At 33.3% G+C, this 23,173-nt stretch overlaps 1 protein-coding gene across 1 annotated transcript; it reads right to left on the reverse strand.

The window, feature by feature from the left end:
• Window positions 1-12,739: 12,739 nt before the first annotated feature.
• Window positions 12,740-22,809, reverse strand: LOC107437539 (uncharacterized). Its single transcript, XM_016049592.4, has 4 exons — window positions 22,617-22,809; window positions 21,744-21,887; window positions 17,399-20,383; window positions 12,740-12,937 (listed from the first exon to the last, which is right to left on the reverse strand). Exons 1-4 carry the CDS (start codon window positions 22,807-22,809, stop codon window positions 12,795-12,797), a joined length of 3,465 nt encoding a protein of 1,154 aa, XP_015905078.3. The 3' UTR covers window positions 12,740-12,794.
• Window positions 22,810-23,173: the final 364 nt, after the last annotated feature.

The following is a 23,173-nucleotide window of genomic DNA, read 5'->3' on the forward strand; positions in this document are numbered from 1 at the left end:
TTCGAAACTGTAAATTACTCGAAACACCTTAATGTTAGTCACCGTGCAAAAGCTATAAATGTAAATCGAAAATAATGAGCCATGTAAATGAAATTCTCTAACTTAACTAGCTTGAAAGAAGATTTAAAACATTGGGTTGACAAATAAACATCCATAGTTTTTTGGGGTTTTTCATTTTTGTCAGTTTTAGTATTTTTTCTTTGTAAATTTTTTCAACCAGAATCTATATCATGTTTTTTTTGGCGTAGATTTATGTTATTTTTCAGATTATAATGAAAAGTTGAGAAAAATACTCATTTTTTTCGCTTTTAATTAAGAATTCAAAGTCTCAAAAGCTGCTCGTGACTTATGTGCTGTGTATGGAGAGCGTACCGCAGTTGAAAAAATTGCTCATAATTGGTATATTAAGTTTAAAAATGCAGATTTTGGCCTCAAAGACACGTCTCGTTCTCGCCATCCAGTTTTAGTTTTTTGAGTTAAAATTGGGCGATTCATGCGAACGAGATATTGAAAATCCAACTGAACGGTGGGAAGAAGTTATAAACAACAAAAGAATCTATCATTGCTTAGTGAGTTTCAATTTTTATGAAAAATAAACTTTTAAAAAAGGAAGGAACTTAGTTGCCCAACCAGATAAATAACCATGGAACATTTTTTAATGTTTAGACCGAAACAAAACTAACAACAAATAGTTTAAATCTAAATTTTATTTTTCTTGTAACTTTTCACGCGAATGACAATTTAACTAGTAGCAGAAAATTTTTTTTTTTCTTTTTTCTTTTTTTTTTATTTATTTGTTTGTACAGGTGAATATTAAACTTTTTAAATTCAAATTTTGCTAACAGCCTGAGTAGGTAAAGTATTCGCGATCGCAACGAACTATAGGGGGCGTTGTTGTATGAGACTAATACCTGCGATTTCTATATGAACAGTCATTCAGTTACTCTAGAGACGTCGTTAATGTAGCACGTAGCATTGCAACGTTCCTCCTTTATTGCGGCTAATTAAATTTAAAAAAGAAAAATGCTTGATATTCTTTCTTATGCAAACGAAAACAAAATGGTATCTCTTTTTATTAGAGAAGGAATATCCAAAACACATCGGAAAAATATTTGTACATTAACAGAAAAAAATATGTATATTCTTATAAGAGTTAAAACCTAATGCCCGAGAAATAGTTTTACTAAATTTATTGATATAACATGAAAGGCCCATTTAAACTTTACATTCTATAGTTTGAAGAATCATATTACTTCAAAAATTAAAATGAACAAAAAGTATATATAAGCCTCATAATTTTATGAAATTTAATTTTGTAAACAAAGTTTTTTGACAACAATTTTTATCAAAAAATTTCATGTTTCAATAAAAATCATTATTTAGAAACTAAGAAACGTAAAATAAAGAATGCTGACGAAACAAAAACAAAAAAACAATTCTTTTTTGTCGCCATTTTTTGCGCTACAAAAATTCGTCTTTGGGATTTGCCAAAAACAAAACAAGATGCAATTTTATTTTTTCAGGAGGGAAATATTTTACCGAAGAAACGAAAATGTACCAATTCCCACAACATAAAACTTTTACTTGGTAAACGTACGTTTTGGAAATGTTATTTCATTTGGAATCTTATTTATCAGAGTTCATATGGCGATATGATTGTTTTGAATCTATGCTAAACTCTATATCGGCTCATTTTCCACCGAAATCCGATTGACTATTTTGATTTTAAATAAAGTGTTTTATTTTATGAACTGTCGCAAAAATTTTAAGTGTAGATTAGCGGCACTTAAAAACCGCCAAATCTGTAGCGGCGGCGGTGTTAATACGTAAGTACCGAATTTTTATTCCATACTTTTCTGAATCATATTATTTCAAGCATTGGAATATACAAGAAGTATACATAAACACATAATGTTATACCATTTAATTTTTCAAAAAAAGTATTTTGAGAACAATTTTTATCAAAAAATTATAAACTGAAAAACGGAAAATAAAGAATTCTTAGGATAAAAAAACGATTTTAAGAATTCTTTACATTGAAATAAAAACTTTCATATTGTTTCTTTTTTTTATTATTCTTATAGTTCTTAATCAGACGTAAAAAACTATTCTGTAGAGAACCATCATCAAATGAAAAAAAAATATTTACAAGCATATTTTTTATTGTAAAATCATTGCACTTACCTGATTTATAATTCCCGGAGAATTCCAAAATGATAAGTTCCTTGTTTGAAAACTTTATTCTCAAATAATAGATACATAGTTTATCCCTTCATTACTTTTAGATAACATACTACACAGCAAAATTTTATAATATACATGAATTTGAATATGTAGCTAAAAACGGAATAGCTGAATTCTAGTTGAACTTATTCTTTCAAAACTAAAAAATGCTTACCAAGAAAACGATTAAAATTAATTAAGAATCAGCACAAATGGCACTATTTCAAGTAACTTGGATAATTTTTTATTGTTGTTTTCCGAATTATATGGATACAGAAATATATACTATTCTATAACGAAGAAGAATTTGCTATAACTATTACAATTCTGTATGTTCCGAATTCATATTTATTCACTGGAATGACGAAAGCAATGTTGACTTCACTTTAATTCGTAATGAATTGAAGACAGAAGAAATGCATTTTATCTTAATACACACATCTGTAACAGTATCCGAAATCGGAAGTCATCAGTTGCAAGTTTGTTGATAATAGAAATTAAAAATAATTGAGGAATTTTTCTTCAAATGTTTGGCGTGTTCTGTTCCTGAAAGATTTACTAATATTCTGGAGATTTTTTTCAAGTTCTTCGGCCTTTTCCTTAGGGAAATTTTGTTTCTTATTTGCTGCTAAAAAATGGCGTCTGATTCAGTCAATGATTTTGATGGAACTAAATGAAAACGTGATAAATTAATGTCTGATATTTACAGGCTCCCGCTAGACGGCGTACTCGAGCGTTGCGATCGCGAATAACGTCAAATGCCAAAATAAATAATAAACAAAAAGCCAAAGCTTTTACCATTTTTGAAGTTATACTTCTTATGCTTATTGGCCGGGAAATCACGTGGTAGGATCCAGTTTTCCCTCATTCATTTCCATATTGTTTTGGTTCTCACTAGCATAAAAATAATGAAAGTCATTAAAGTATTGTTTTTCTATAAATGTTTTTTTAGTTTGTTTTGATACACATATAATTTAATAAGGTAGTATTTTTTACTTTCAAATTTAGTGGATAACAATTGTAAAAAATGAGTGAAAACAATCCCACGGACAATGCGACGGATTTAAAGTTATGTCAAGGTACGTCTCTTGTAAATATCAATTGATTGTTAGGTTTTCTCTTTTGAAATTACATTATGACGCATTCACATACATTATTAATACAAATGCATTTTCCAGGGCGAAACGATGAGGCAACCACAAGCACTTCCACTGGTTCAAGAGGTCCACGAGGGAAAAATGCACAATATTACCGTGATTACAGAGCATGGAAGCGAGCGGAGCAGGAAAAAGAGTCGTTGAATAGTGATCCGTCTACGACTGCTGATTCTTCTACAATTAACGTCGCAGGTTGTGAAGTTTAACTTCTTCCGCGCAGAGGGACTCTTCGCACTATTTTTTTTTTCATATTTTTTACTGCGATGATTTAGAGTAAAATGGTGCAATAATGAAAAAGTCCAAATTTAAATAAAAATCAAATTAAATAAAAATCAAATTAAATAAAAATCAAAATAAATAAAAATCAAAATAAATAAAAATCAAATTAAATAAAAATATAAACGAAACAAATATGCTAGTCACAGTTGTTACCCAAATCTTCCATTTCGATTCGTTGCTATTTAAGTTACCAATTACATAATTTTATGATTGATATCATCCATGCCCTCTGTTGATGAGGTAGGTATTTATATCAACTTCAGCTCATTCTGATCCCCTGTGGTATCTATATAATAGCGGATAAATAGTGTTTTGGGTAGAAAACTAATTCCCACAAAAACGGAGCTTCAAATATTTAGTGAGTTTTTGGTATCTACTTAACTTACTAAACGTCTAGAATAATCTGAGTGATCAAACTGCGTTTTTCGTCCGCCATCTTGAAAAACTTTCGAAATAAAATGTTTAGAAAGATGAAGTAGGAGCAAATGTTTGATATACTATAAAAAAAGTAAACTGGAAAAAGAAGTAAAAATAGAGGGGGAAAAAACAACAAATAAAATAAGGTGTGATATAAAATTAGCATAAAACAAGTCGGTAAATGTGACCTGGATTGTTGGCTGCATAAAACTAAACGCAGATGGCGCTAGGGGTTAGAATTCGTTGTAAGACTTACGAATTACTACTTCGGATTAAATTTTACGCCTAAACTTGAAAAAGCACGCCATTCAATATTATTATACTTGTAGTGTTTGCGCCTTCTTTCAATTCAAATCTCAACGAAACAAACAACAAATGAATTCGGATCACTCCGAAAGTATGCTGTAATGTAACCCAAAAAATTACAAACGGTGATATTTTGCACAAATATAGCCAAATAAGGGATAGCACTCAAAACATGGCAGACCTTACGCTTCATTTATGTTTTGATATTAATTTTATTAAATTTGTTTCAGACTCACCACCAGTTAAAATTGGTAAATGACAGAAAACTCTTATAAAGGATAAAATTACGCGTAAATTTAAACACAAATTAGAACAATAAAACTTCCTAGAATATTAAGCCTGTTAACACATCGCCACGTAAGCATACAATAAGCGGAGGGATACACCGGAAGTTTTATAAATTTCTTCCGGTTTTAGGAAGCTTGTTATTGTTTAAATTTAGTCAATCATCCATATTATTGGCATTTAGATGAAAAATATTTTTAATGATAAAGGAGGGGGCAACTTTTAAACGCATTAGAAAAACATGAGTGCACAGAAGCAAAGAAATTTCCTTATTTAAAAAGGGAAAAACTATACAACACGGATTTTGATACAGATTATATTGAATGGGTTGTAAGAAGAAGCACACGCATTCGCGCACAATATTAGAAGAAGTCTAGCTTCTTCGATACGTAGCTGGGGCCAGCTAGGTCCTTCTGTATGACAAGAAAAGTGCCAAAGGTTTTTGAGTCGACGCATGCGCACATCATTCATCCATCGTGGCGTCTCTAAACTTGTTTAACAACAAATTTTTTGCCATCTTTGAAGTGACTGCCCCGATATCTATTTAAATTATACACCTATGTTAAAATAATAAATTATATTCACAAGTAAATATTTTCAAAACCGTATAAGTTTGTAAAGAGCAAAAGCAGACGGGTTTTGAGTCACTTTTCATTAGCCGTTTACAAGAGTGGGGAAACACAAGGAGAAATGTGTTTTTTGGAAGCGGAGGGATATAGGGTTTCTTACGGGGTAAGGACGGAAGGCCCCTCTGTCAGGAGGCAAGTTGTTTTCCTTGCAATACCTCCACACCGGGATGGAGTTGATAGGTGCCTCCAGAACAGGTTTACACGGGGGCCTATTAGAGCTGGTCTCACTTATATATTCTTGAATACCGCATCTGGGGAGAAAACCGGTTCTATGTATCTTGCCTCTCCTCCTTTCTCTCACCTCCTCTTCTCAGTTGCATTGGAATGTACTACGATGTTTTCCCCTTTCTTAATATTTTTCGTATTTAATTGTCCAAAATATTTTTTTAAATTTTTCACGATGCTTTCTCTTAGAACTATGTTCAATATCATTTACAGTTCCATAAAGTTTCACAGCTAAAAAGTTTTTAATCTATGTGAAAATCAAGACGGAAACTAACGTACTTCCTTCACCCATGACTCTCCACACGCTAGTGATGAAGGCAGGACAAGTGTTGCCACAGGTAGAGAGTTCTGCTTTACGCCACTTGCAGCCCATTTCGATCGCCAATGGATTATAGAATATTTCAATTGAAAAATGATATTAATGCCGATTCTTCAAGACTTCTCTTAACCTAACTTAATAAGCGAGTAAAACTTTTGTTTGATAGAAGAAAGTGAATAGGTGATACATTATTTCCTTTTTAATTTCTATGTACCGTAAACATCTTGAAGAAAAACATCGAACAGTGTTTGCTAATTCCTTCGTGTAAAATAATTATTACCAGCAATGACAAGTCAATAATTAATACCAATTAATACAATAGTTAATGCTAACATTGCCTAATGATATCAGGAGATGGACAGACCTTTGGTGCAATTCACTCCTCGATATTACTAACAGCTGTTGGCATATTTTATTACTTTATAACCGATGTTGAACAGCAGATCCAATTATTGGGTTTACGGCTATCAATGTTCAAGTCCGTAGCCTTGTAATTTTGAACCCAATCCAGAAGACAAGGGAACTTCTGAATCAAATATTGGAAGAAATTTGGCTTCGTGGAGGACTATTTTGATGGAACTAATCCATATTTGCGTTGCATGGAGAGGAAAACCATGATAACCTCTCATGGATAGCCTGACGGCAGGGGGATTCTAACAGAAAATGCTTCTGCCAATGAAGATTTTTACGTCAGAACTGTGATCAGCGTGAGCGGATGTGGAATGCGTATCGACCAGTCAACGCTGAAATTCGAACCCGGTTCACCTCAATGGAAGGCTCTATCCGCAGAACCTTCACGGCTCCGCTGTTGGCATAAAGGCAATTGCCCTCTCAGACGATATCACATGTTCAAATGTACTAATTGCAGTGGTGATTATACAGAATCATCGTTAATTATCACGCTCTTAATTAACGTGTGTCGGCAGAGATGCAACTGACCTCCCAGACGATATCACATGTTCACTTGTCTAATTTTAGTGGTGATTACACATAATTATCGTTAATTATCGCTCTCTTATATATTGTATGTTATGCTCTTATGTGTTATCAGCGGTTCGATCATATTTACTGTTAAGTATGTTTCTAATGATAATAGTAACGATTGCATACTTTTGTTAAATATACAAACAGTGTTTTTTTTTTTCTTTTTTTTCTTTTTACAGTTATGTAATTAACTATTTATTTACTGTGAGAAAAGAACTAAGTAGATTCAAAAAAATGAATTCTCGAAATCGGCTCAGATGGAGAATAAAATATTGAGGAAAAAACAAAACTAATAAAGCAGTAGTAAACGAGAGGTAAAACAGGGTCGGCCGCACTTCCAAGCTCCATAAGGGGTTGGAGAAGAACTCGTGTTATTAACTAGGGAATCGGATTTCACATGAGTGCTACAAGATTCTAGAGCAGGGGTCGGCAACCTGTTTGTCCTTAAGGGCGCAATACTAAATTTGAAAATCACCGAGGGCGCATATTTTACAGATAATCATGCACAATCCTAAACTCAACTGACTACTTGCTGTATATCGCCGTTTGACAAGAGTTAAGTAAATCGCTCTGGCTATCATACATTTATATTAGTCCAGCGAGGGCGCATTAAAAATCGATCGGGGGCGCCATGGCGCCCGCGGGCGCCGCGTTGCCTACCCCTGTTCTAGAGCATCAAGATGAGCTAATGTGACGGAAGTAGAAAGAATTTAGGCATTATTAAAATTATATTAACACCTAAGTTTCCAAGAATGTAAAGCAATAGATGGATCTATAACTGCACATTATTATGATGAGTCTCTCGGCTACCGCAATTTTTCTATTTTTTTCCCCTATTATTTTATTTTGCATTTTTTCGTTGACAATTTTGTGTTTTCTTATAAGCCAATTATGGGTTTTATATATTTTTATATCTGCTTTGTTTTCTTCATTCACACAGGGTGGGTCTTAAAGGGGTACCTATATTTGAACACTCAAAACATGCAAACATTTATAATTAATGAAGTTAATAAATATTTACATTCCTAAGCTTATATTTCAGCTTCAATTTCTTAGGATTATTCGTTTCATATAAAAGTGTTAATTTATTGAGTCATTTATAAACTAAATTATTTAAGTAAATATTTTAGTAAACATAAATTTTATTTTATAACCGTCTTTGAACAGCCGATCCAATTTTTGGATTTACAACTAATGTTCAACTCTGTAGCCTTGTAATTTTGATCCCAATCCAGAAAAGAAGAAAAGAAATTTGTATTCGTGGATGGAACTAACCCACATAGCGTTGCATGGAGAGGAAAATCTCCCGCGGTTAGCCTGACGGCAAGGGGGCTCTAACCCATGATCTGCCTGCCACTGAGGATATTTTACTTTAGCCCTTTTAATGGTGCAAGCCGGGTGCGGAATTCGTATCGACCAGTCATCGCTGGAATTTGAACCCGGGTCACTTCATTGGGAAGCGAGCGCTATATCCCTTAAACCACCACGACTCTAGTAAGTATAATTGTAAAAATTGTACTCATTGTCTAAATGACTTTTTCCTCTTTTTCTTTTACCAAACTCAGAAAAGCAAACAATTTTGTTAAAACAATTTAATATTAACAATCAAAACTGTTTTTTTTTTTTTTTTACATTGCGAAATGGGGGGAAAAACGAGTTCTTGTAATTTTTCGTTCGGAAAAATATAGAGAGAAAAAAAAACCCTGGTCTATGCTTTTGTTCTTTGTGGTGAACTAACAATATTTAAAGTTTAAGAAAAATCTGCAATTTGTTGAAGGAAAAAAAGCTACCAAAAGGCTAAAATTATGTATTTAAAAGTCATTAACAAAGAATATTCTGCTAATAAATTTTGCAATATAACTGCTGCAGTTTTATTAGCACAATCCAAATGTTTACACAAGAAACAGTAGATACACCAATATAACTTAACTCACTGGTTATTGCGCCTCCTAATAAATTAAGGAATATCTCCCCCATTGTTTTACATATAAGCATAATACAAGCATTATATTTTTAATAGAACAAAAGCACAGACCAACGGTTTTCTCTCTATGTATCTTTTCTCCCCCCAATCCCACCCCTCTAAAAAACACAAGTAAATTTAAATTTATAGCTTTCACGTGACATGAACGTTGAAGCCAATTACGCTTTGTCTATGCTGCCATGCAAAGTCACTTTAGAATGCAGTCCAGAAATATATAGGAGTCGAGTATCTTCAATGCAAAGGCATATAAAAAAGCGTAAAAAAATTTCCAGGCGGCAATAGACAACAATTAACAGGTTTATGTGAACTCGCAAACATTATACAGTTAACTTTTGATTTTATTTCAACGTATAATTACTGAGTTTAGATGACAATACATTTTGATAATTGTTCCGTTATCATTTCAATAAATAATTTACATTTAATACGATCGAACTCTATCCAGGGAATATTTTTTATATATTTATTTTATTTCACAACCGTCGTTGACCAGTCAACTCAATTTTGGACTTGCGACTAGAATTCTAAACTGCGATAGCCTTGTAACTTTGAACCCAATTCAGAAGACAAGAGAACTCCTCAATCAAGCATTGGGAAGAAATTCACTTTCGTGGAGGACTTTTCGATGGAAATAACCCGCATTTGTGTTACATGGAGTGGAAAACCATGAAAACCTCACACGGTTAGCCTGGCAGCAGGAGGCCTCTAACCGCATGAGCTGTCAGCCACTGAGGATATTTTACGTTAACACTGTGGTGGGTGCGAGCCGGGTGCGGAATCTATCAACGACCAGCCAAAGGTGGGATTTGAACCCGGTTCACCACAAAGGTAGTGAACGGTTCATCTCCTGAGCCACCACAACTCTCCGTTCTAAATATGCTTATTGTACTGCTTAAAAAAGTAAGGAAAAGTAAGTACGAAATTCCTCATTTAGTAGTTAAATTTAGATTGAACATCGTAAGGGCGCATATTTTAATGTGTCCATTTTCTAGTTTTAATGTGTCCATTTAACCGCCGTTGAACAGCCGATCGAATATTCAGATTACCTCTACCAATATTCAACTCCGCATCCTTGTAATTTTGAACCCAATGCAGAAGACAAGAGAACTGTTAGATCAAGTATTGAGAAATACTTGCCTTCGTGGAGGACTTTTTGATGGGACTAACCGACATTTGCGTAATATGGAGAAGAAAACCTCGAAAACCGTCCACGGTTAGCCTAACTGCAAAGGGGACTCTAACTCATGGTCCATTTACCACTGAGGATATTTTACGTCAACAATGTGGTCGGTGCTGGGACTGAATTCATATCGACTAGCCATCACTGGGAATCGGACCCGGTTCACCTCATTGGTAAGCGATCGCTCTATCTCCTGATCCACCACGACTCATTTTATTTTATATTTTTCAATATGCTAAATGTGAATGTCTGCATGTAAAATGCTGCTTTGTCTAGCACAGTGGTTCCCAGCCTGGGGGCGATAGAGCTTCTCAAGGGGGCGATCAGGGGGCGACGAGTACTCAAAAGATAAAAAATGCTAATAATATTAATAATAAAATCTATTTGAGATTGAAATTGAAAATATATATGAAACCTATGGTTCTGGGGTCGACAAAGAATTACTGTAGTTAAAAATTTAAAAAAATTCAAGTGCAGGATCATTTTCGTCATACTATTTGGTATCGCAGGCGGTCACCTCTGAGCAATAATACTGTTTCCAGGCGTATTGATGAGATGGCCGCCGACGTTGAATCAAAACTCATCAAATTTCTGAAAGAAGGTAAATTTGCGTTGCAGATTGATGAATCAACTGTGATAGATAACAAAGCTGTTTTAGCTTACGTGAGATTCATAAATGAGAGTGAGGAGATTAACGTGGAAATGCTGTTTACAAGAACTTTTAACACAGATACAAAAGGATCGTCGATTTTTAAATTTGTCAAAGATTATTTTGAGGTAAAAGAAATTCCCCTCACAAATGTAAGTGCTTGTGCAACAGATGGTGCTCCAACCATGTCTGGTTGTCATACTGGGTTTCTGAGTCACCTTAAAAAAGAAGTACCGGAAGTTATCTCACCATTCATTGTGTCATTCATCGTCAACTTTTGGTTGCGAAAAATTGGTTATTTCTGGCATCAATAAAATAAAAGCTAATTCTCCTAATAACCGTTTGTTCCGAGAACTGTGCCATGAAAATTATGAAGATTTTGAATTCCTGCTCCTACATACAGCTGTGAGATGGCTTTCAAAAGGAAACTGAGCTGTTTCTTCGAATTGCTGGATTCGGTTACTGAGTTTCTCGACACCACTGATCCAGTTTTAAGTGAGAGTTTGAAGCAACGCAAGTTGGAAACTGCGTACCTCACTCATAGTTTTGAAAAAATGAAGGAAATCAACGCAAAACTTATAGGAAATAAAATGAACGTTATCAAGGCTAAGGGAATCATATCTTCATTCATCGCCAACTTTGATATCTACAAGTCAAACATTGGTCGTAAAGAGCTAATGCAATTTCCAACTTTTAAAAAGTGTTCAATGGCAGATATCGAGATTCTCGAAAATAAAATCTTAATTTTTACTGATCACCTTGATCAGTTATGGAATCAAGATTTAAAGATTTGTTGAAATTAGAAATTCGGATTGGATTTTCGATCCTTTCTCTTTTGAAGCTGTGGATAAGCTCACTTCCTCTTCGTAGACTGAGTTTTTAGATTTGAAGTATCACTGTGAGGCTAAAGTCGTCTTTAAAAAATACGGTTACGAGTTAGCTTGGGTAAAGCTTATGGACACTTATCCACAATTGTGGAAACAAACTGAGCTGCTTCTCATCTCGTTCCCGTCAACATATTTATTGGAGAGAGGATTTAGTTCTGTCTTCCAGCTGCTCACAATGCAAAGAGAAAGGTTGGACATTTGCTTCAAAGGAGATCCGCGTTTAAATCTGACGAGCATAAAACCTGACATTCAAGCTTTAACTTGAAATACACCAAGCACAGGGCAGTCATTGAAGTTGTAAAAATGTACTTTCTTCCTCTTCATTTTTTTTCTCAAATTTTAGTTGTTAACGTTTTAATTTTTTTCTTGATTACATTAAAATATGAATCTAAAAAAATATACTTTAGTTTTGATTATTCCGTTTTAAATATAATTTCGTTTTGAAAAAAAAAAGATGCACAATTTTTTTTAATTAATAAAAATGACAGGATGAATGTACCTCCTTATTTGCATTACAATTTGAATTAAAATCAAATAACATAATATATTTTCAGTGTTAGGTTGCTCACAAGCAACAATGAATGGTTTTTTGAGCAAAAAGAGAAAGGGACGATATGCGTCAGCCAACCCCAAGAGGGGGTCGATGGTCCACAAAAGGTTGGGAGCCACTGGTCTAGCATTTCAACAGCCTCAACGTCACTCCCTCGCTTGAGATTTTATGTCGACTCCTTTACTATTCTTTTCTGTACTCAAAACTTTACTGAATTCGCAATGAACGCGTTTTCATATTCTAATAACACGCAAATTATTACAAAGTCACATTTTCAAATGACAGTTTTGATTGACCGATTGGCATCGTAGATGTCCAACTTTTGAGGAGGGCGAAATTAAAATACATAGTCATGATATTTCTCTAAAAGCTCACACATACGAGGGAAAATTATTTCTTATACCTGCTAAACATCTGCAAAAAGAGTGATTACTTTTATCTATTTCTTGTTTTTAAATCTAGGATGATTCGTGAAAATTTTCTTTGTTTGTTTGAAATATTGAGAGGGAGTTTTAGAAAACTATTGAGAGGGACAAACACCTACCGTACCCCCACCAACGACGCCCATGGATTGACACATTTAATTACCAACCAACAATATATAAACTTCGACGCCCCATCTCTCACAACAAATACATTGTTGACCATTTGCGGCACTACAGGAATTCGCAACCAACAGACAGAATTTTATTGCAAACAATAATTTCTCGCTGAATGTCTTCACAGTTTTGAACTCTTGTCTTCTTTTTCTATATATTTCTTCACTCGAGGTAAGAACACCAGAACAATGCTACAAGATGCACATAAGGCTGTCATGACGTACAAGAGTCCATTGTATGAGCCCAAAGTGCCTCTGAAATACCCTGAAAATAAATTGAATAAAACTTGTTAACTTGTGGCGTTATCAGCAGCTATTTTTCGCCAATTTCAGTCTTAGTACTTTTCAGTACTTCTGAATAATATTGATGCACTTTTATTGTTTTTACATTGGTTGTGATTGTAGTATAAGTTGTTCTTACATTTAACGACTAAATATAACAAATGGCGTTATGGCTATTAAAATAGTCTACCGGTCGCCAACGAATAAGTGACTTTTTCCATCGAAAATGCACCCCATGTGCAATTTTTGATGATTATGGAATTATAGTAACGACACTACTCTACATTAATGGAGGAGACACTTTCAGTTTTTGACACTTTTTTAAATTTCTCAAGAATTACTTAAAGTATTATTTTGTAACTTTGGAAGTGTTTAGTTCATGCAATTTTTCATACTTAGCCAATAAGATTTAAAACTTTCAGAAGTTTGGAAGACCTATTACAAACTAATAAATAAAACAAGTATTTTTGAGCACCCTATGCCAGAAAATAAAGCAAAAACACTTGTATCAATTGCTTTAGTTGTTATTTTTAATAACGGCATTAAGTTTCGCAAGCCTAGAGTAAATATTTACGAAAAAATGGACATTTTTATAAAAATAAAAATAACAAAAATAAAAATTTCGCCTTATGTGTTTCCACTATAACTTCATAAATATTCATAAGACGAAATTTTTGCAAAAATGTAAGATTAATTAGAAAATTGTTGATTTAAAATTTTAAAAAAATTCTTTTTACATTGAAACAAGATATGAGTATTAAAGCTATTTTTTTCATACCGCGCACGCATAGAAAAAATTTGCGAAATGTTTTTTTCATAACTTTATAGGGGATCGTATTTAGCAACTATTGATAAAAGCTTAATTTGAATATCTTAAAATTTTAAAAGTTTTAAACAATTTTCTATGTAGTGTGGCGTTTTTCAGTTGAAGCGCTTAAGGTTGTCCATATCGTATAGTTATTGTTATTACATTAAATTAAGGAAACTACTCGTCTTAAATTTAAACAAATAGAACATTTTATTATTTAAACAATTTAAGAAATAACATAACTATATTAGAATTAGAATATACAATTAAACCAACCTATTATTTTACATTAATTCTTACGTGCTTTTCGAATAGATGCAGAGAGAGACTTACCAAGTTTAGTCATGGTTTCGGCTGATTGTTTTTTTTTTTTTATTGCTTTTTGAACCCTTTCTTTCGGCTGCTTTTATATCGTATTTTTGGGGTAATAAAAAGTTACAAATCTGAGGAAAGGTCAAGTCCAAAAGTTATTGTTGTTTTCGAGATTGTCCCATGATGGGGTTAATCCCATGATGGGGGTGACATTGTAAGATATAAAGCTAATTGTTTATTTGAATTACTTTATCCGTATTTAAGTTACTATTTGCAGATGGAGATTTCCCACGGTAGTTTTATTTAATCGAAGACTTTGAAATGTTCTAGAAATCTAATTTTAGCCCTTTCTCTTGATTTTAATTTTGAGTAATCGAAGACTTTGAAATGTTCTAGAAATCTAATTTCAGCCCTTTCTCTTGATTTTAATTTTGAGTAATCGAAGACTTTGAAATGTTCTAGAAATCTAATTTTAGCCCTTTCTCTTGATTTTAATTTTGAGTAATCGAAGACTTTGAAATGTTCTAGAAATCTAATTTCAGCCCTTTCTCTTGATTTTAATTTTGAGTAATCGAAGACTTTGAAATGTTCTAGAAATCTAATTTTAGCCCTTTCTCTTGATTTTAATTTTGAGTAATCGAAGACTTTGAAATGTTCTAGAAATCTAATTTTAGCCCTTTCTCTTGATTTTAATTTTGAGTGACGATAAGCGTCACATCAGTTTTTGTACTTTTTAAAAGAAAGCTCAGAACGATAAGGGGATATCCACAAATTTCACCCTATACTATTAATCAAGATTTTTATAAAATTGAGACTGGCATTGTGGGGGGACGCCTCCCCCTCCAAAAAAAATATGCTTTCCCTAACATGTTTTCTTTCTCTATACCATCAAAGTTTAAATTCCGGACCATTATTGTAAAGTATTATCAATTATTAATAAATTTTGTCTTATCATACAAAATAAAACTTGTAAAAAAACACTGATCGCTTTGAGCTCTCTTTTGAAGAGTACAAAAACAACAACTTAGAAAATTGCTTGAAACTTTTTAAAATTTTAAGATATTCAAATCAATTTTTTTTAATTCGTTGCCAAATACGATTCACTACTAAAGGAGGAAAAAACTTTTTAAACTTTTTTCAGTGCATGCGCAGTTTAAAAGAACTAGCTCAAATACTCATAACTTGCGCAGTTTTTAACGAATTTATTTTTAAATTTTAATTCGGCCATTTCGTAATTAATCTTAAATTGATCCAAAAATTTTGTCTAATTCCATTGAATATCTATAAAATTATAATAAAAGAACGTAAGGTGAAAAAATTAATTTTTCACAAAAATGTCCATACATCTATGAATATTTAATCTAAGTTTATTAAACTTCATGCAGTTATTAAAAATAACAACTAAAGTAATCGATACAAGTTACAAGCTTATTGCTTGATTTTCTGGCATAGGGTGTTCAAAAATACTTGTTTTCCTTCGTTATTTATTGTTGGTCTCTCAAACACCTGAAGGCTTTAAATTTTATAGATAAGTATGAAAAATCGCGTGAACTAAACATTTAAAAAATAATCCTCTAAATATTTTTTTGAGAAATTTAAGAAAAAATCGCCCAAATCTGAAAGTGTCTCTATTATTATTGTATATTATAATATTCATAAAATTACTTTATTTCAAATTTGTTTCTTAAAATTTTTCTCCACTTTAGAAATGGATCTTGTAGTGTTCACCCTATTTGAAAACGGCCTTACATTATTATCAACAGTTTCTTTAATTGTTTAAAAAAATTTATTCCTGAAAAAAATGGTCTCTGTTAAAAATTATACAATAGGCCCGAAATAAAATTCTGCCAGCTATCCTTAAAGCCATTTACAGCGCCACCTGGTGCAAAATTGTAGATTTAGTGTTCTTATATTGAAAACGGTACGAGTCAGAGAAAAAAAGTGAATAATATAGTATTGGTACAACACGAATGCTAAGAAAAGAATACTATATTTATGAGGCAAAATTATTTGATCGTGATTTCCGACAGTGTGACGTCACGAAACGACGATCCTCAAAAGAAAAGGAACCTCGAAAAACATATTTAGTTTCGATTTTCAAACATTTCTGAAGCTTTGTTCAGCGAAAATTAAGCTATCATTTCATAAAATATTGCGTGTGTTTTCTTTAATATTGTTCCTGTGATGATCACTCCACAATGTATTAAGTCCCAAACAAGCATTTCAAACATGTTTTTTTCCCACAAAAATTTTCGAACGAAATCACGAATGAGCTCCAACTTCGTAATTCTAATTGTTTCCTTGATAATCTCGAATCTTTTTTACAAATAGGAACTAACTTGTGAGCGGTCCCATCTTACGTCACATAGCTGCTTACACATATCTTATACATAACTGTACAGTGCGCAAAAATAACTTTTGATTTACTGATCGGATCTTCACGTTCTAGGACTTATTCTTAATGGTTCGAGAGGATGACCTCCAATACGCTAATTGATTAGTGCAGGCGATATTTTAAGGTACGAAATAAGACAAGAAAACTAACTTTCTCTGAATAAACATACCTTTTTTTCAACAATTTCGGATTTCTGATGCCTAATATGTAGGGGGTAGCCGCAATATGGGAAATATTGGCCCGATAGTTTGGTCATTGCAGAGTTCCAAAGTTTGTACCCCTTAATGTTAATTTTACTTAATGTTAATTTTACTTAATGTTAATTTTACTATATCTCGAGAACTTTTTACGCTAATTGAAATTTTTGCGCGCAATTATAAAATTTGTTTATCCTATGATAAGTTCACGGAAAAAATAACTTTCAGTAAATATTTATCATTTTTTTATTATTTATTTAATACTAGTCGAAAATATTTTGAATCGTAAGGTATGCAATTTTTACATCATTTTAAAGAATAGAATTTTACATGACAAAATGCTAAATTTTTCCAAAATTAATTGAATAATTCCAAACAAATTGAATTTTAAGTAAGTGACTATTTTAAAATTCGATTTCACTGTACTTAAAGAAATGCCGTTGAATATGTTTTTTTAATGGTCTTTCCTATTGCACTAAATCACATTTTCAGTCATTTCATTAGAAATTCTGCTAGTTTAGACTCAAAGCGTTCAGCTATTCTCTGACAAGCATCTTTTAAGAATGTTAAAAGCTGAACCTTAATATTAACTTGTTTATAAGTTACCTTGTCGAAAGCTGAATCTTAACTTGTAAAAACAGAACTTGTGAGCTTGAGAAAGAAAAAAAAAGGAGCTAGTTTCGCAATCAAACTTCTTTAAATGTATAACATAATATCGGCAGACAAACTTACCTATTAAGGGAGACATAGTAAAACTCATCGGCACATAAAGAATTAGCCTCGATGCCATAGCCAATGTTCTTTTCTCTTTTTCAATAAACTCCGTCACAATTCCAGGAAGAGCAGTTAGATTGGTTCCACTTATGAAACCAAATATACAAATGGCAGTCATGGTCATTGGAAATCCAGACACCCAAACTAGCAGAGTACACGAGAGTCCTATGAGGCCGAAACAAAGGGCACAGTAATTCCTGACCTCCATGTATCCACTGTCGGTCACAAATCCTAGAGCCATACGTCCAATGGTTTCTACAACTCCCTGCCCAACCACAAAGTACACTTCCAGATGGCGTGGGATATTTTTGTCACGGACCAAGTCCACTAGTACAGTCCATGATATGTATTGGATGTAGAAAAAGGAGCTCTGAATAAAAGCTATCAACAAAAACACAGGATTCCATAAAATGTCAATTGTTTCATATTTTGTTGGAGACGCCTTTTTCTTCTTCCTTTCAAATTTGTTCGTTTCATTTGTCAACCTGTTATCAATATTTTCGAATAGATCCGAATTCAATTCTTCTTCCAATTTCCTGTCTCTACTTTCAATAATATGCTGCAGGTCATTTTCTTCTTCCAATTTCCTGTCTCCACTTTCAATAATATGAGGTAGGTCATTTACTTCTTCCAATTTCCTGTCTCTACTTTCAATAATATGAGGTAGGTCATTTACTTCTTCTAATTTCTTGTCTCTACTTTCAATAATATGAGGTAGGTCATTTACTTCTTCTAATTTCCTGTCTCTACTTTCAATAATATGAGGTAGGTCATTTTCTTCTTCCAATTTCCTGTCTCTACTTTCAATAATATGAGGTAGGTCATTTACTTCTTCTAATTTCCTGTCTCTACTTTCAATAACATGAGGCAGGTCATTTACTTCTTCTAATTTCCTGTCTCTACTTTCAATAATATGAGGTAGGTCATTTACTTCTTCCAATTTCCTGTCTCTACTTTCAATAATATGAGGTAGGTCATTTACTTCTTCTAATTTCCTGTCTCTACTTTCAATAATATGAGGTAGGTCATTTACTTCTTCTAATTTCCTGTCTCTACTTTCAATAATATGAGGTAGGTCATTTTCTTCTTCCAATTTCCTGTCTCTACTTTCAATAATATGAGGTAGGTCATTTACTTCTTCTAATTTCCTGTCTCTACTTTCAATAACATGAGGCAGGTCATTTACTTCTTCTAATTTCCTGTCTCTACTTTCAATAATATGAGGTAGGTCATTTACTTCTTCCAATTTCCTGTCTCTACTTTCAATAATATGAGGTAGGTCATTTACTTCTTCTAATTTCCTGTCTCTACTTTCAATAACATGAGGCAGGTCATTTACTTCTTCCAATTTCCTGTCTCCACTTTCAATAACATGAGGTAGGTCATTTACTTCTTCCAATTTCCTGTCTCTACTTTCAATAATATGAGGTAGGTCATTTACTTCTTCCAATTTCCTGTCTCTACTTTCAATAACATGAGGCAGGTCATTTACTTCTTCTAATTTCCTGTCTCTACTTTCAATAACATGAGGCAGGTCATTTACTTCTTCCAATTTCCTGTCTCCACTTTCAATAACATGAGGTAGGTCATTTACTTCTTCTAATTTCCTGTCTCTACTTTCAATAATATGAGGTAGGTCATTTACTTCTTCCAATTTCCTGTCTCTACTTTCAATAATATGAGGTAGGTCATTTACTTCTTCTAATTTCCTGTCTCTACTTTCAATAACATGAGGCAGGTCATTTACTTCTTCCAATTTCCTGTCTCCACTTTCAATAACATGAGGTAGGTCATTTACTTCTTCCAATTTCCTGTCTCCACTTTCAATAATATGAGGTAGGTCATTTACTTCTTCCAATTTCCTGTCTCTACTTTCAATAATATGAGGTAGGTCATTTACTTCTTCCAATTTCCTGTCTCTACTTTCAATAATATGAGGTAGGTCATTTACTTCTTCTAATTTCCTGTCTCTACTTTCAATAACATGAGGCAGGTCATTTACTTCTTCCAATTTCCTGTCTCCACTTTCAATAACATGAGGTAGGTCATTTACTTCTTCCAATTTCCTGTCTCCACTTTCAATAATATGAGGTAGGTCATTTACTTCTTCCAATTTCCTGTCTCTACTTTCAATAACATGAGGCAGGTCATTTACTTCTTCTAATTTCCTGTCTCTACTTTCAATAATATGAGGTAGGTCATTTTCTTCTTCCAATTTCCTGTCTCTACTTTCAATAATATGAGGTAGGTCATTTACTTCTTCTAATTTCCTGTCTCTACTTTCAATAATATGAGGCAGGTCATTTATTTCTGCCAGCTTTCCACCTCTACTTTTAATAATATGCTGCAGGTCATTTTCTTCTTCCAGTTTCTTATCTTTGGGAAACGTTCCACTTTTGTCTTGAAGTTTTAAGTGCGTGGCAATATCGTTATTGATTTCAACAATACGTTGTTCAGAATGTTTCGTTGTATTCATAGGCATAGGCTGATTGACAGACGAACAAGGTTCTTCTGCATTCGAAGTGGACTGATCTGCAGCAAAACTAGAGTTTGGTCTAGCTCCGGGAGAAAGTTCCAAACATGTGTGTGTTCTGGATACTCTTACGAAATCTAAGTTTGAGTTAGGAGTGCAGTGAATGGGTTCTACAGCCAACAAATTTTTACCAGTCTGTAATGATGATTGTTCTAGGCGCCTCGTGTTTTTTTCTTCGGGGTTGATTATTAACATTGCTGCAGGTACACTATTGAGAATGATGGCAGACATGATGAGAAATGATCCAGAAACTCCGCAATCGCTTATTATCTTTTCCAAAAGAAGCGGAGTTATGAAATGTATGGCTCCGCTTACTCCGAGAACCACGCTGAACCCTTTAGTCCTGTGCTTCACAAAATGCTGGTTCATGATTTCAGGTACCAAACATGATGACCATCCCAGTCCAAATCCTAGAAAATATCAACATGTCAAATAAATATATAAACTCTGCACATATGTCCTTCTATGTTTTTTTGTATGGATAGTTGACCGCGCAAAGCTAAAAGCAAATGGCTCTAGGGGTTAAAATTCTAGAATAGAACTAAATGTAAGTACTATAGTGTTTTGGATAGAACTAATTCCCACAAAAACGGAGCTTCAAATATTCAGTGTACTAAAAGTCTAGAAAAATCTAAGTGTTCAAAACGCGTTTTTCTGTCGCCAACTTGAAAAAAAACATCAAAAATTAAAATAAAGTTCTTGTTTAGTAACAAAAGATACTATACGTCTCGCACGCGTTTTTTTTTTTTTTTTTTTTTTTTTTTGGCCTCCATTTTGAAAAAGCATCAAAAATACAAAAGAAAAACAAGGTGTGATATCAAATTAAATGTTATATCGAGCTGGTAAATAATATGGATGGTTGACCCTATAAAGCTAAGCATAGATGGCGCTAGGAGTTGAAATTCGTCGTATGACTTCAGGGTTACTACTTCCAACAACTGATTTTTACGCCTAAGCTTGAAAAAACGCTAAATCCAATAATATTATACTCTTTTCAATATAACACGCAATTTAAATTTTCAATATTATATTGTAAACACTATTATACTAATTTGCAATATAACGCATTCTTTCAATCTAACTTTCAACAAAACAAACAACAAATGAATTCGAAAGACTCCGCAAGTTTGTTATAGTGCTACCCAAAAAGTAATAAACGGTGCTACTTTACACAAATATAGCCAAATAAGGGATAACACTCAAAACATGGTTAACCTTACACTTTATTTATGTTGTGCTATCAATTCTGTAAAATTTGTTTTAGGCTCGCGAATTGTTAGAATTTATAAAATATGGAAAACTCTTATGAATAGTAAAATAACGCGTAAATTTAAACACAAATCACAATAATAAAACTTCCTGGAATATTAAGCCTGTTCTCACATCACCTCTTATGCATGACATAAGCGGAGGGATACACCGGAAGTTTTCTAATTTTCTTCATGTTGTAGGAAGCTTGTTATAGTTTATATTTAGTCAACCATCCATTGATTAAAGATATTTTCTCATCACCAACCTTAACATTTAATTTTATTTCGATTCTTCTCAGAAATAGAGTAGAGGAAATGCTTTGTAATATTCGAGTGCAGAAGAAACAAAAATGCACTCGAAGTCTGCTTAAACAGAATAAAGAGATAAGCAGAATTATAAACAACAAAACTAGTTTGATTGACTAATAAAACTTGGTGATATTTCGAATAAACAACTTCAACTTGCAATCGAAAGAAAGAATTTTAAACTAAAGACCCATCAGTTCATACAAGTTATTACCATATATCAGTCCTAAGAAAATATCAATCGATATGATTTCTTCAGAAAAGAAACATAATCCGACCCCAATGGAACATAATACACATCCAAACATGGTGACTTGTTGCAATCCGAATTTTTCGCCGAAATATCCGCCAAATGGACCTAAAAAAGAAGATGATGATAAAAAAAATTCCATAATAATAAATTCCATAATGATAAAATTATTTTAATACATATATGTATTGTAGATATGTTTAAAACAGAATCGGGCCGGGGTAGCACAGTTGTTAGTGAATCGGGCTCCGGTGTGGAAAGACCGGGGTTCGATCCTCGATTCCTCGAACATCCACTAAGCACATGCGCATACGTGCTCGCAAAATCTTTGGAATCGTAAGTCTAGTAGTCAGTCTCTGAGCATGAGTACAGGGATTTGGAGAAAATTTCCTTCTCCATCAGATCTATGTCTAAATTAAACTCGCTAATGCCTCCCAATGAGGTTATAGGATGACCCAGGTTCGAATCCTAGTGATGGCAGATTGATACGAATTCTGCAACCGGCTGAGGTAAAATATCCTCAGCGGAAGTGGTACATTGGTTAGATTTCTTTACCGTCAGCTTAGCCGTAAGAGATTTTCGTGATTTTCCTTTCCACGTATCGGTTTAGCTCCATCAAAAAATTCTCGACGAAGGCTACTTTCTCCCAAAGCTTATTCCAGGAAATCCCTTATTTTCAGGATTTGGTTCAAAATTACAAGGCTACGTATTTAAACAATGCTCGTCATCAATTCAAAATTAAGTCAGTTATTCAACGCCGGTTGTAAAATAAAATTAAATGCGTTCCCTTGGCACTCTCCTATGACACGCAAAACAATTACAAAAAACAGTTCTTACTTGATAAACTTCTCATTAAGTAAGCTAAGGCAAATGGCAGGGACGCATCTTTTCTGTTCGTGTCATACCTGTCAATCATTTCTACAAAGAGAAGAGATCCTAATTTCATTGGCCATGATATCATCATATATATAATGCCGCATGATAATGCCACCACCCAACTGTAAATGCTGTCAACGCCTCTCGCCTTCATCTTGTGTGCATCTAAATTGGGATGATGAACAGATGAGATGATGACTTGTTGAACCCTACAGACAAAGAAAATTTTACTCATTCGTCTGAGTGTATATGTTACATCATGCAGAGTATTCTGTAATGGCCGCGCTAAATATTTATTATTAAGTAAGAAATGATCTTTGCGTTAGTGTTCGCAAACTACCATTTAAGTTGGGTAAAAATTATTTTAATCTTACTCTGACTGCTCAATATCAAGTCCAATCAGAGAACGCTAAGGATTAAAGTTCTTAAAAATTGCAGTCACTACTGCAAAATTAGAGCCAGTAGTTAAAGGTTAAGTACCTGCCGCTAGTAAAGTAATAAAATATAATTCAACCTCA

The sequence above is a fragment of the Parasteatoda tepidariorum genome, chromosome 9, assembly GCF_982258835.1.
Source record: "Parasteatoda tepidariorum strain Cologne lab strain chromosome 9, Ptep-v5.0, whole genome shotgun sequence".
Classification (NCBI taxonomy): domain Eukaryota; kingdom Metazoa; phylum Arthropoda; class Arachnida; order Araneae; family Theridiidae; genus Parasteatoda; species Parasteatoda tepidariorum.